Source organism: Chrysemys picta, chromosome 8, assembly GCF_011386835.1.
Source record: "Chrysemys picta bellii isolate R12L10 chromosome 8, ASM1138683v2, whole genome shotgun sequence".
In the NCBI taxonomy this organism is placed as follows: Eukaryota; Metazoa; Chordata; order Testudines; family Emydidae; genus Chrysemys; species Chrysemys picta.
In genome coordinates, this window is record NC_088798.1 from 3662083 (window position 1) to 3677105 (window position 15023).

The window sequence follows — 15023 nt, forward strand, 5'->3', positions numbered from 1 at the left end:
TGAGGCCTGTCTGCCCGCACCGCGCGCAGCCATAACGTGGGAGCAGGAGGAGGCGAGACGCGGGGTGGGGGGGAAGGACTCTCTTTCCCATGATACTCCGCGCGCGCAGCCATGGCGGCCGGGAGACTACATCTCCCATGATCCCCCGCGCGATGGGCAGCATGGAGCCAAACGTGGCTGCGCTGGAGAGGCGGGTCCGCGGTTGCCTGTGCGACTTCGGCTTCGAGGTTTCTCCCCTCAAGGTATAAGCCGCGTGGCTGGGGCGGGGGGCTGCTATGGCCGCCAGGCTCCCGGCGTGGTGCCCACGTGGCCTGTGACATCATGCAGCTGTCACTGTGACATCACGTGGGCACTGTGACATCATGCAGCTGCACTGTGACCTTCCATCCCCACGCCAGCCAGTAGGGGATGGGCGGCCTCACGGCTCTGTTCGTGGGGCAGCGGGTGGACATGTTGTGGGAGGATGGGGTGCTGCAGGCGCTTTGGGGTGAAGGGTCCCGGATGTATTCCAGATGTGGTGGTGTCATTGGCAGTTGCCAATGGGGAAAATAGTGTCTGTCCAGTGGATATTTGGACAAGTGGATCACAGGGATCCCGCACACGCTCTCTCCGCCCTCAGGCTGTATCCTGAAGTATAGTACAGATGCTCCCCGTGTTGTATGTTGGTGACCTTGTATGGAAAGTACATGGTCTAATTACTTCTTCACTAGGGCCAGGTGCTGGAAAAGCTGGCATCGAAGTGATGAGCAAGATGTGGTAGGTTCTCACCCAGACATCTTCGTGTACTCCTAAGTCTGTAACTCTTCCTGAATTACATTCTGTTGGCCAGGACATCCAGACATCAACTGAGGTTGCCCCATATCCTGCTGCCTTTTATCCCTTCACTTATTCCCATTGATTATTTTCATCTCATTTCCCCTGTCACGCTGTTTAGACCACTTGGGAAGGTGAAGTGCCCAGTCGCCTTCAAAACTGGCATGAGTTCCTTTCTATAAAGGGCCTGATCCTACGAGAAGCTGGGTGTCTCTTGAAAGCTGTGTAGGTCCTTTGACTCCCAATGATATTAGTCCTACCATAGTGTAGTAGCAACCTGTCCCCTGGTGAGAGCTCCAAAGTGTATTGCATCTCCATCCTTTCAGATTATTTCCAAAACTGCCCTTTTGTTCTTCAGAGAGCATCATGGGGCAGCATTTTATTTGTGGCAGTTGATAGTGGTGGGCTTCTGAGAAAGTATAATTTGTAAAATGTGTGGGAGGAAAAAATTCTCCATGTATGTTGTGAAAGGCGTAATCTTGTTGAAAGTACAAGGAAAGAAACAGGGAAACTAGCAGCTGAAAAATTCAGAGAAGTTGGCTGGAGAACCGCAAGAGCAGGAGATAAAAGTGGAGGAAAGTGTGAGAAGGGATTACATGACTTCACAGATAAGCTGCACAAAATGATACTAAACAGATAATTGACTTCTGCTGAGATTAACATCAAACTGTATTGTCTTGAAAGTTAAATATTGACAATAGTCAGGAAACTGACTACTGAAGAAGTAAAGTTTTTATTGACCTGAGAATTAAATATTAACCCAGGCAAAGGTAAAACTAAGATTTGCCACCAAGGTCAGTGAATGTTGATCTTCACAGAGCGACAAAGTCATAATGTGCCAAGGTACGTACATTCTGAAAGCCTTCATCAGGAATCTCCCCATTGAAACTGTGAATTTCTTAAATGAAGCTTTTTTGTAAACTAACATTTTAGGAGAGATGAAGTTAGGTGACTGACAAATAAGACTATTGTTGACTGCTGACAAACCAATCTGTTAGGAAAAAGAACAAGGAGTACTTGTGGCACTTTGGACACTAACAAATTTATTTGGGCCAAAACCCACTTCATCAGATGCATAGAGTGGAAAATACAGTAGAAAGATAGATGTATATACAGAGAACATGAAAAGATGCGGGTTGCCTTAACAACTCTAACAAGACAAATCAATTAAAGTGTGTTATTATCAGCAGGAGGGAAAATAACTTTTGTAGTGGTAATCAGGATGGCCCATTTCAAACAGTTGACAAGAAGGTGTGAGTAACAGTAGGGGGTAAAATTAGCATGGGGAAATAGTTTTTAGTTTGTGTAATAATCCATCCACTCCCAGTCTTTATTCAGGCCTAATTTGATGGTGTCCAGTTTGCAAATTAATTCCAGTTCTGCAGTTTCTCATTGGAGTCTGTTTTTGAAGTTTTTTTGTTAAAGAATTGCCACTTTTATGTCTGTAATTGAGTGGTTGAAGTGTTCTCTGACTGGTTTTTGAATGTTATTAATTCTTGACGTCTGATTTGTGTCCATTTGCATAGAGACTGTCCAGTTTGGCCAATGTCCATGGCAGAGGGGCATTGCTGGCACATAGAATCATAGAATCATAGATTATAGGACTGGAAGGGACCTCGAGAGGCCATCGAGTCCAGTCCCCTGCCCGCATGGCAGGACCAAATACTGTCTAGACCATCCCTGATAGACATTTATCTAACCTACTCTTAAATATCTCCAGAGACGGAGATTCCACAACCTCCCTAGGCAATTTGTTCCAGTGTTTAACCACCCTGACAGTTAGGAACTTTTTCCTAATGTCCAACCTAGACCTCCCTTGCTGCAGTTTAAACCCATTGTTTCTGGTTCTATCCTTAGAGGCTAAGGTGAACAAGTTCTCTCCCTCCTCCTCATGACACCCTTTTAGATACCTGAAAACTGCTATCATGTCCCCTCTCAGTCTTCTCTTCTCCAAACTAAACAAACCCAGTTCTTTCAGCCTTCCTTCATAGGTCATGTTCTCAAGACCTTTAATCATTCTTGTTGCTCTTCTTTGGACCCTTTCCAATTTCTCCACATCTTTTTTAAAATGCGGCACCCAGAACTGGACACAATACTCCAGCTGAGGCCTAACCAGAGCAGAGTAGAGCGGAAGAATGACCTCTCGTGTCTTGCTCACAACACACCTGCTAATGCATCCCAGAATCATGTTTGCTTTTTTTGCAACAGCATCACACTGTTGACTCATATTTAGCTTGTGGTCCACTATAACCCCTAGATCCCTTTCTGCCGTACTCCTTCCTAGACAGTCTTTTCCCATTCTGTATGTGTGAAATTGATTTTTCCTTCCTAAGTGGAGCACTTTGCATTTGTCTTTGTTAAACTTCATCCTGTTTAACTCAGACCATTTCTCCAATTTGTCCAGATCATTTTGAATTATGACCCTGTCCTCCAAAGTAGTTGCAATCCCTCCCAGTTTGGTATCATCCGCAAACTTAATAAGCGTACTTTCTATGCCAATATCTAAGTCGTTGATGAAGATATTGAACAGAGTCGGTCCCAAAACAGACCCCTGCGGAACCCCACTCGTTACGCCTTTCCAGCAGGATTGGGAACCATTAATAACAACTCTCTGAGTACGGTTATCCAGCCAGTTATGCACCCACCTTATAGTAGCCCCATCTAATTTGTATTTGCCTAGTTTATCAATAAGGATGGCATGTATCACGTTGGTAGATGTGCAGGTGAACGAGCCCCTGATGGCGTGGCTGATGTGATTAGGTCCTATGATGATGTCCTTTGAATAGATATGTGGACAGAATTGGCAACGGGCTTTGTTGCAAGGATAGGTTTCTGGGTTAGTGTTTTTGTTGTGTGGTGTGTGGTTGCTGGTGAGTACTTGCTTCAGGTTGGGGGGCTGTCTGTAAGCGAGGACTGATCTGTCTCCCAGGGTCTCTGAGAGCGAGGGATCGTCCTTCAGGATAGGTTGTAGATCCTTGATGATGCGCTGGAGAGGTTTTAGTTGGGGGCTGAAGGTGACAGCTAGTGACTCCCGGAAGCAGTGGCATGCCCCCCCCCCGGCTCCTACGGTAGGGGCAGCTAAGGGGCTCCGCACGCTGCTCCTGCCCCAAGCACAGCCCCCGCAGCTCCCATTGGCCAGGAACCACAACCAATGGGAGCTGCAGGGGCGGCGCCTGCAGACAGGGCAGCGCACAGAGGCGTCTGGCTGTGCCTCTGCGTAGGAGTCAAAGGGGGAACATGCCGCTGCTTCTGGGAGCTGCTTGAGATAAGTGCTGCCCGGAGACTGCACCCCTGACCCCCCTCCTGCATCCCAACCCCCTGCTCCAACCCTGATCCCCCTCCAACCCTCTAAACCCAGCCCGGAGCACCCTCCTGAACCCCCAACCCCACCCCAGAGCCATCACCTCCAGCTAGAGGCCCCCTCCCCCTCTGCCCCAGCCCAGAGCCTACTCCTGCACCCCGAACTACTCATTTCTGGCCCCACCCCAGATCCCACACCCCCATCTGGAGCCCTCACTCCCTCCTGTTCTTCAATCCCCAATTTCATGAGCATTCATGGCCCGCCATACGATTTCCATACCCAAATGTGGTCCTTGGGCCAAAAAGTTTGCCCACCCCTGATATAAGGGCACCTCCTGAAATGTGCTGAGTGCTTCTTGAGAGGGTCCTTCACGTCCTTAGCTTGCACTGGCTTCAGTAGGATGACTAAACATGGACCCAGTCCCGCTTTCAGTAAAGCCAATGGAAGGAATCCTGCTGACTTCAGTGGGCATTGGAGCCTGTCTGTGGGAGTACTGATGCGGGCCCATAGCTATGAAGAGACAGTAGATGGCGCTGCCTCACCAGGGTTTTAGCACTGAACAGAAGAAATAGCTCTTTCTATCCCTATCACTAGGGTCAGAGGGACTGCTCCTGTAGCATCTTCTGGGCCTGACAGAATGCAGGAAATTGCACCTGGTATATCACAGTATTTCTAGGGAACTTGGAGACTTTCCTTTGACAGAAAATAAATCCATAACTGTCCCTATCCCCACAGCCTTTTGCTTGGCACCTGCCCAGGAGTAATGATCCGCACATTGGAACCTACAGATACCTACAGAGAAGCATACTGCAGGGCTAATAATGCAGTTTTAATTTATTATTAATTATTATTATTGTTTTATTATTTATTTTATTGTTGTAAAACCCCAAACATACAAGATGTCTGTGTGTGGGATGGTCCCCATTGCTCTTCCCTGGTGAAAAACCCCACATAGTATTTTAAAAAGATAGTCCTTCAAAAAGGATATTAAGGGACATTAAGAATACATTCCTCCAGGGCTTTGGAGCGGAGCCCGGAGCTGGAGCCCAGAGCAGCTCCGGAGCAGTGGAGCTGCAGGTTTTTGCCTGGTGCTGGAGCGGAGCCGGAGCACAGCTCCAAAGCCCTGCATTCATCATACCATGTTATTTCTATACTAGTAGTTAAACTGGATCATGACTAATAACATGTGCAACCTCTTTTCAACACTGTGTAATAACGTGCAGACCAACTAATTATTTAAACCAGTGGTTCTCAACTGGGGTGACGCATACCCCTGGGGGTACACAGAGGTCTTCCAGGGGTACATCAACTCATCTAGATACTTGCTTAGTTTTACAACAGGCAACATAAAAAACACTAGCAATGTCAGTACAAACTAAAATTTCATACAGACAATGACTTGTTTATACTGGTCTATATACTATACGCTGAAATGTAAGTACAATATTTATATTCCAATTGATTTTATAATTATATGGTAAAAATCAGAAAGTAAGCAATTTTTCTGTAATAGTGGTTGTGACACTTTTGTATGTTTGTCTGATTTTGTAAGCAAGTAGTTTTTAAGTGAGGTGAAACTTGGGGGTATGCAAGACAAATCAGACTCCTGAAAGGGGTACAGTTGTCTGGAAGGGTTGAGAGCCACTGATTTAAACAAAGGCCAAAACAAAACTGATCTCCGTTTTACTGGTGTCAGTCCTGAGTCCATTGAAATCAATAGTTATTCCAGATCAGTGGTTCTCAACTTATTACACATTATGGGCCAATGTGTTACCTGGGCTGTAGGGGCCTGGTGGCGTGGACCCCTGCTGTGTGGGGCCAGCCAACTGCCTGCCCTAACCACCCCTCCATGTTTGTAATTGGTTTCTAAAATATAAAACCTAAATGTGGAACCATCTAGATCTTTAAGAGCAATCTCCATTACCCATTACAAAATTAAATGCTCAGTAACACTGCTGAAGCCGGCTGCCCTCAGCCTGCCTCTCCCCCCCACATGCACACACAGGCAAGGATCGAGAGGTTATTGATTGTCTTGTTTCACCCACATAGTAGTTGTTGGGGGCATTTGATGCACTGATGAGGTACACCACATGTTGTAAGAGAGGCATATGTAGGACGCATAGATCTTGAAAGGTGTGTTATGGGGGGTATTTCTGAGCAGTAGAGAGATGTCTGCAGGTTTTGCATCTGTCTCAGGTGCCGGTGCTGCTTTGAGTTGGTGTGTCCTGGTCTCACACAGACTCTGGTTTCATGACTCATTACAACAATCTGTAACCTACCAGCCCTCCTTTGTCCTATAATTTCAGGCTGTTAATTGCCCACATCATTTTAAGGCAACTCCCATCTTTTCATGGGCTGTATATTTATACATGCTTGCTGTATTTTTCACTCCATGCATCTGATGAAGTGGGTTATATCCCACGAAAGCTTATGCCCAAATAAATTTTAGTCTCTAAGGTGCCACAAGGACGACTCGTTTTTTACTTCATTTTAAGTAGTTTCTTGCATTATGTGTTAACCCCTTATGCTTAACAGCCTGTCCCCCCTTATATTTAGTTGTGATACCATGGCTTCCCTTTCCAGACCTGAAAAAAGGTCTGTGAAGCTTTCCACTAACAGAAACTGGTTCAGTAAAAGATATTACCTCACCTACCTTGTCTTGCTCATATCCTGGGACCAGCATGGCTACAACAACATTGCAAACATACATCAAATATTGATTATTTCAACCAGCCCAGATAGATGTTGGATCAATAGAAAAAGAACTACTGGGATGTTAATCGCCCTTATTCTGTTTGGTTTTAATTGTTAATTATCAGAATAAAAAATTAAAGCATAATTTCTCTTTTGGATCTGATATTATCCTGAGAGCACCATGCAGGATTATAACCTCAACTGTGACCTGATATAATAGAGGAAGCAAGAACTTTTTTTTGACCGTTTGTAGTAGACTACGTTAATTCTGGAACAACCAAGAGCTTTATATGTAGAAAATGAAATCTTGAGGCCTTTCCTAGCTAATCTCAGGATACAATCCTGGTCTGATGGCCCAAAGAAAACAAGGTCTTGTTAGAAGTGATTCTTCTAGCATTTGGAGCAGGATCTGATACCTTCCCACTTCCACAGAAAGACGAAGCAGAGTGAATGGAAGAAACAGGGAACAAAAAAAGCTCTAGCTACCGAATGAAAGAATGGTAGCATTGTGGCTCCTTTAAGATCCAGTTCTCATATTTCTAGTGGCATCTTATTTCTTGATCTCAGCTGCAAAATCAACAACTTTTAGCTTCAAATATTTCAGCTGATTTTTCTGACGTCTCAGTTCAGCATCTTAAACTGACCCAATTTCTGATTAAACAGTGGGACAGACTTTGCAAGGCGGCTAATTTACTGTACATTTCCTTTCCTTTCTGGATCCTGCTCCTGTGTGGTGCTGGGTACCTTCTACTCTCGTTAGAGTCACTTTCGCTCTTATTCAAAGCTGCTCAGCACCTTACAGTTTCTAAAACCACTACACTTCCTTTTTAAATACTAGCCATGGCCTTTATGACCTCCTGAGGGGCAAAACTGCAAGAAGCTAATAGAGTCACAGGGTCCTATACGAAAGAATAAACTTGCTATGTGTAATCAGGTTGTGTAATATGTTGTTTGTGTATTATGCTAGCATTTTTAGAGTTATTACCTGGCTGTACTTAGCACTCCTGGGGCTGAGTCTCTGTTCTCCTGCTCATGTCTCCCTGCCTTCTTGGCTTGATCTGCCCCCTAATTTCTAATACTGTCAGCTGGGCTGCATTATGACCCAACCAGCCATGAAGGCAACTCTTGAAATCTGGGAGCATCATAATGTGTGTGATGCACCTAATGTTCCGCTGAGGGATTATTGTGCTCTTGGGAGCATCATGTCATTTACCATCACAAATAACTGTTTATGCCTGGAGAAGTAAAGCATGTGGCCTGTCATGTGATTGAACAGAAGTATTGATTTATTTCCAGCCGGCTGTCATGGCCCTTATGACATCACAAGGGCAGCTGTGTGTGAGCATGCTTATTTGATCCTTGTTTTAAAAAAAAAAAAAAAAAAAAAAAAAGGCCACCCCCTCAACAAAAGGGATGGGCTGCAGAAAACAAGGATCAACCAAACAATGGGGGACAAATAACAAAACACAAAACAAAAACAACCCCCCCACACCCAACCAGGAACAGGAGTGAGATCACTGGGTCAAAATAAAGGATCCAGCGGGGACACCAGTCAGAGAATCCCAGATAGTGTCCACCACTACGGCTTCAAGAGAGACTCGAGAGGGGCCGTGGATTCCACTCAGAACGAACTCTGTCCCAGTGTGTGAATGGCAAAGTGCCGAGAAATATACTCCACAGTCACTGACAACACCCCCATCCAGCCTCCCCGTGTTAGCGAGAATGATGTCAGAAAAGCATTTCTCATTATTTCTAGTAAACTGGCTTGAGGCAGAAATGGGTTGTGAACTCTTCAGCTCAGTGCTGTAATTTGTCATTTATCCCTGCCTCAGTTTCCCTATCTATAAAATAGTGATACTGATGCTCACCAGCCTCAGTGGGGGCCTTATGAGGCTGAATTAATTGAAGCTTATAAAGCGCTTTGAGATCTTTAGAAGGAAAGTGCTACTGAAGGGCCAAGCATTATTATCATTTTATTATTCAGATGTAGTAAGCTGCTGGACCCTTGTCTTGAGTGATGAATAATTGTGGGGAGGAGGGGAGCAGAGAAGACATCATTGCCAGGCATTTATATCAAGGATCTGATTTGCATTGGCAGGTCTGGCTGGTGAGATTTTTAAGGTACCCGTTCCTATGGCAGGGCTGGCCAAAGTGCAGTATAGGGCTCAGTGCCACATAAGGCCATCCTTTTTTTTTTATATATATATGTGGAGGTGACCATAGACAGTAAACCCCGACATGCAATGCTCCCTCTTGATTTGAATGGAAGGCAGTGCATTCTGGGATCTGTAGCCTGGGCGGGCTGCACAGTCTGTATTACATATGAAGATAGCCGCAGTCTCCTTCATGTTATGAAATTCTGCGCAGGCACGGTAGGACAAAATCTAGGAGTCTTTGTTCTAATGGATGTTTGTCTTTATTTGCTGAAGGTTGGGTGGTACAATGCTGTTCTTCAGTCGTCCTTTCACCTCCAATACTCCGAGGACACCCTGGCATTCATTGTCCTCAGCACCCCCTCAATGTTTGACAGAGCCTTTAAACCCTTTGTAGACAAACAGCTGCTGAAAAAAATCAATGACCCAGTGGATCAATGCGTTTCTTATCATCTGTCGCTCGTGAAGGAGGTAAGAACCTTTGCAAACAGTGTCCTCTTGCTGATGAGAGTGTGACCTAGTGGCTAGAGTGGGAGACTGGGAGTCAGAACCCTTGGTTTATTTCTGTTTCCTGGCTGTGTTCGTGACCATGGGAAGTCACTTAGCCCCTCTGTGCCTCAGTTTCTCAATCTGTAAAATGGCAGTAATGATATTGGCCTATTTTATGGGTGGAGAGTTTGTGACTGAGGTTTTTTTAAGTGCTTTGGGATCGTCGGATGAAAGATGCCATGTAAGTGCACAGTATTATTCATGCTGCCAGGCTCACGGTTAGAGTACCCAACAGGGTGTCGATTTCCTTTTCTCTAACACGCAACCTCTTTTATCATTATACCCTTGGTATGTACATGGTGCTCTATGGGCATGGATTAAAAACACAAAGCTGTTGTTGGATGGGTTCCGGGGTTGGGGTGATGGTGTTCGCCAGGTCATACAGAAGGTCAACGTGGGTCTGCCCCACCATAAGGGGGATGGACCTGAAGGAGTGATGAGTGAAAGCCTCAAAAAGCTCAAGGCAGGAGGCAGACATCAGAGAGAGGAGGATATGGCTGACAACTGACACAACCTCGATCTATGCTTTCGTGGAGGCTGCACCTCAGTGCTGGAGCTGAGTCGTGGGGCTGGATGCCCTTGTCCTTGTGGTACCAGAATCCAACAGGGCATTTGGGGCCTGATCCAAAGCCCATTGGAAGTCTTTCCACTGACCAGAGGCGGATTAAGGTTTCCTGGGGCCCTGGGCCAGAGCAAGTGGGGTCCCGTCCCGACCCCTTCCTCCTGCAGTCCCACCCACAGCCCCACCCATTTCTGCTCCTTCCCCAGGGCCTGCCCCTGTTCCACCCAGGGTCCCCCCATTCCACCCTCCCCCCTGCAGCCCGCAACCACTTTTGCTCCTTTCTGCCCCCTCCCCCGCAGTGCGGCCCCAAGACCGGAGAAGCTCTGTCCCCGCGCCACGGCCCCAGGGTCACAGTGGCTCCAGTCCTAGGGCCGCGGTGGGGGTCCGGGTCCTGGAGCTTCCCCTACCACCCCCCCGTGCTTGTGTGGGGGCCTAGGGTCGGGGTGCTGGGGCTTCTCCCGCCCCGCCCACCTGGCGCTTCTGCCTGAGAGCGGGGTTGGGTGTGGGGGCTTGCTCTGCTGCCCTGCGGCTTCTGCCGGGGACGGGTGGGGTGGGGGCTGCTATGGGGGGGCTCCCCCTACCCCGTGGTTTCTGCTCGGGACAGGTGGGGGCCACTGGGGGGTCTTCCCCCATCCTGTAGTTTGGGACGGAGTCCGGGCATGGGGTCTTCCCCCGCCGGTCCAGCCCTGCTACTGGGGAGTGGGGTCGGGGCGCGGGGACTTCCCCCGCCCGGCCCTGCTGCTCAGTGGGGTTGAGGCAAGGGGGCAGTCACCTGCTTGGTAGCTAGGGCTCTGGGCTTCCGCCACCCTGGGCACGGGCCCTTTCTTCTCAGTGGCCAATCCACCACTGCCACCAACTGCACTGAACTTTGGAACAGACCCTTAGAGGAAATTGTCCTGCTGAACAGATCATGCAAGTATGTATATAAATAAATATCTCACTAAATACAGAAGGGAGCTTGCTGACAGAGAGGTCATCAGAGCCTTTATTTCTACTTCTATGACCACTGCAAACCTGAATCGAGACACTGTAAATCAGGGGTGGGCAAACTATGGCCCGCGGGCCAGATCCAGCCCACCAGCCATTTTAATTCGGCCCTCGAGCTCCTGCTGGGGAGTGGAGTCTGGGGCTTCTCCCACTCCGGTGCTCAGGCTGGGGAGCAGGGTTGGGGGCTGCTCCACGCGGTTCCCGGAAGCAGTGGCATGTCTCCCCTCTGGCTCCTACGTGTAGGGGCAGCCAGGGGGCTCCACACACTGCCCCGTCCCAAGTGCTGGCCCCGCAGCTCCCATTGGCCAGAAACTGTGGCCAATGGGAGCTGCAGAGGTGGCACCTGCGGATGGGGCAGCGCGCAGCAGGGCCACCATGGGGAGACATGCTGCTGCTTCCAGGAGCCGCTTGAGGTAAGCACCGCCCAGAACTTGCATCCATGAGCCACCCCTTTGCGCCCCTGCCCCAGCCCTGATCCCCCTCTGAACCCCTCAGTCCCAGCCCAGAGCACCCTCCTGCACCCCAATCCCCTCAACCTCAGCCTCATTCCAGAGCCCGCACCCGAACCCCAATTTAATGAGCATTCATGGCCCACCGTACAATTTCTATACCCAGATGTGGCCCTCGGGCCAAAAAGTTTGCCCACTCATGCTGTAAATCCTCAAAACTGCATAGGAGTTTTTGGTAGTGGTGATACCCCCACGTAACGACTTTAGAGATCATGGTGTGACAGAAGATTTCAGGATGGAGACTTACAAAAAATAATTAAAACTTCCTCGCTGAATATCTCCATTAATCAGACTGCATTGGCTAGTCACTGGTATCTTTGCATCTAATTCAGTGATACAGTGCCGGCAGACTGCAAGGCTTACTATGTAATCCTTGTGTCTCCTTAATCCTCCATTTCTGGTGGCTAGCATCTCCCCTGCGGGAGCTGACTTCCTTTCAGGTGAGCTCAGGGATTTAGGTTGTAGTTCTGCCTGTGATCACCTTAGCAAGTCTGACTTGAGTCCAGCACCTGCAGACCTGTTCTCTGAGGGCAATGACTGTTAATCAGTGACTAGCCAGCCTCAATAAAGCACAGTAGTTGATCAGAACAAAAGCATTACAGAGAAAATATATGATAGAACAAATGGCTTACACACATGCTTACCAGGTAGTTACCACATAAGACCTTAGTAGGTTTCAAAGTACTAAGTTCAAACCTTTCTGCAGGATCTGTTCTTTGTCACATGTCCGTTCTTGGATGTAGTCAGAGTGACCCCTCAGGCTGGTCACATTATACAATTCTCATATCTTTGTTTGCTAGCTGCCTTTAATCAGTTAAACCAGGATATGCCATTCCCCAGGTGGGTGGGGTCTCTCTCGATTTGTTTCCCTGTCCAAGGATTTGCATTAATTACCCTCCAGTGATTTTAGTTCCTGTAGGAAAAACCAGCCCATACAGGTACGTATTTATAAAGCTAATACAGTCTTTGAGTATTCTGATTCTATAGCTCGGTTCACAGGTTGATAGTTCACTCGTGCTTATGTGATGTCCCCCCACCCATTACTGCGTTGCTTGTCCTGTTTTAAAGAAGACATTAATCCCATCGTGCTGGCTGGTTACAATTCAAGGTCAGAGGGGAAACTGAGACATAAATATCTTTTCATTACAATAAATCAGAAGTTTCCCAGTTCCCCAGTGTCCACTAGATGTACTGAGTTCTATCTTGGGAAAGGAAGAGAGGAGGGACATGCCAAAAAAAATCCCTTAAAAGGGAATGAAACTCATTCATAATGCACCTTTCACTGCAGGGTCAAGGCGCTTAGTATCTGGAAACTAAGGATCACTCCGAAGTCATGTTCGGAACAGGGCCTGATCCTGCAAGCCCATTGATTAGAAAGAGGGAGTTCAGTAGCCAGCTGAGGGAGGGAGCTTCAAACCCATTCCCCGTATCTCCAATGTGTCTGTAGCCAACACTTTTCAGTACTTCTGAGCTGATGCTTTTCTTCCTCCAGAGTCTCCCTGACCAGAGGGTGGACATCATCTATGATTATGAGATCCTGCCAAACCGGAAGCCCAAGTTTCTGGCCCAGACAGCTGCCCATGTGGCTGGAGCAGCATATTACTACCAGAGGAAGGATGTGAGGTGTGATCCCTGGGGAGAAAAGGTGAGCTACAAACCATAGCCCAAGAGTCCCTCGGGAGCAACTGAATGTAAAAGTTTTGTTGGTTCGCTGATTCCTTCTTCGGGGAACTCGTGAGGTGTAAATGTGGCAGTTATTTGAAGTGTGTCTGCCAAGGAGGCGGGAATCCTTTGGAGTGGTACAATGGGCATAACTAGGTGAGGAGAGGAAAATGTAGGCTAAATAGGAGGGGAAATGTCCTGATCAATGAGATGTATTAACTTCTAAGGGAAGAGGTGGAAGACCAATTGCCTGGGACATCTAAAACTAGCCTAGACAAGAGCACAGGCAAATGTAGCATAGGGAAAAATCCTGGCTGAGGACAGGCAAAATGGGCTAGAGAACCAAACAGGCCTTTTCCATTTCTCTGGGCCAAATCCTGCAATCCCTCCTCAGGCAAAACTTGCATTGCGTTCAGGTTTTATTTTGGAAGTTTAACAAGAGCCTCCCGAGATCCCCCTTCCAGCATATCATATTTGAGGGTGTGAGGGAGAGGGGTGCATGTGCATGCAGGTGTGTGAACCAGATAAGGGGAATCTAATATAATAATGTTTCAGAGTCTAAGGTCAGGAAGGAATTCCTCATTCTTCTCAGACAGCACCGCATCACTTCGCCATGTGCATTAGAGGTTCTCTCAAAGGCCCAGAGACTAGGCACTGCTAGAGACAGGCCAACCCTTAGATCTAGAACATACCAGTTCTCTTTCTTCTTTTCAGAAGATCTATGGTGTTTGTATCCATCCCTGGTACGGAGGCTGGTTTGCTATCCGAGGTCTCCTCATATTCCCAGATGTTCAGGTGCCATTCCTGGAGCAGGTTGCCCCTGTTGATTGTGTGGCCTCGGAGGAGAAGCGAATAGAGCTGCTGGAGAAATTCAATTTCCACTGGCGGGACTGGAGCTATAGGGACATCATTGAAGTGAAGGAACGGTACTCGGAGGAGCAGAAAGCCTACTTTGGAGCTCCTCCAGCAGAGAGATTCAAACTGCTAGAGGTGCAGGGAGTCATCCAGAGAAGTGCGTACTGCTGAGTAACATGGTTCCGAGTGTGGGGCAGGGAATGAACAGAGTGCCCTCATCCTCCATAGCGGTTATGAAGGGGTGGCAGATCCCACATGAATCAGTACTGGGTTTACAATGGCACCATGGTGCTGGGCCCCCACTCAAAAGGTGCCCCAGCCTGGCACAGCCCGCTCCACTTTTGCTGCGCCTGGAGCACCTGGTTTCTCTCTCCCTCCTCCCCGCACCGCTCGCTCCTCTCGGCCCACTGAGGGGTCCTCTCTGCCCCCGTCACCAGCAGGCTGCTGCCGGCAGAGCCAGGGGCAGAGAGGAGCCCTCAGCTGCTGCCGCTCCAGCTGGGCCAGTGACCATCCACTTCGGGCTCCCCGGGAGCGGGGCCTGCCTCTCCCTGCCACTCTGCAGAAGCGACCGTCTTGGGAAGTTGGAGGCTGCCTCGCCCCCCCACCCATGCAAGGAAATGCCTCCTCAACCACAATCACCATCAGTGCCAGGTGGGTAGGGCTGGGTGGGGCCCTGGGGGACAGGGGACGCTCTGTGCTCCTGAGCTTCAGTGGTCCTGCCCCCTTGCACTGTGCTGGGAGGGGAGGATCCCTGCTCTGCACTGGCTCAGCAGGGTCTTGGGGGCAGGGAGTGGGTCTGCGGGGGGTATACTGGGATGTGAGGGGGTGGGAGGTGCTGGGCAGTGGGGGAGATTTTTGTATTTTGGGGTGCTAGGCAGTGGGGGTCTGTTGAGGGTGTGTTGTGGTGGTAGGGCTGTGGGGAAGGGTACTGAGCAGTG

The 15023-nt window shown here is 48.5% G+C and overlaps 1 protein-coding gene across 2 annotated transcripts; it reads left to right on the forward strand.

Annotated features, from left to right (window-relative positions):
- Positions 1–14: 14 nt before the first annotated feature.
- Positions 15–14389, forward strand: MMACHC (metabolism of cobalamin associated C). 2 transcript variants are annotated; one of them, XM_024103917.3, is made up of 4 exons: positions 15–242; positions 9238–9432; positions 13061–13213; positions 13945–14389. In XM_024103917.3, exons 1-4 carry the CDS (start codon positions 90–92, stop codon positions 14254–14256), a joined length of 813 nt encoding a protein of 270 aa, XP_023959685.2. In that variant the 5' UTR covers positions 15–89; the 3' UTR covers positions 14257–14389. The 2 variants fall into 2 exon arrangements, with proteins under 2 accessions (XP_023959685.2, XP_065409796.1); XM_065553724.1 differs by lacking the exon at positions 15–242 and having other exon boundaries at positions 8921–9432.
- Positions 14390–15023: the final 634 nt, after the last annotated feature.

What these genes read in the sequence shown, in the direction of transcription:
- MMACHC (XM_065553724.1), top strand. Translation starts at nt 9,052, where the DNA reads ATGCTCCCTCTTGATTTGAATGGAAGGCAGTGCATTCTGGGATCTGTA. An exon ending in ATCTGTCGCTCGTGAAGGAG is followed by an intron (nt 9,433 to 13,060) that starts GTAAGAACCTTT and finishes TTCTTCCTCCAG; the next exon opens with AGTCTCCCTGACCAGAGGGT. An exon ending in GTGATCCCTGGGGAGAAAAG is followed by an intron (nt 13,214 to 13,944) that starts GTGAGCTACAAA and finishes TCTTCTTTTCAG; the next exon opens with AAGATCTATGGTGTTTGTAT.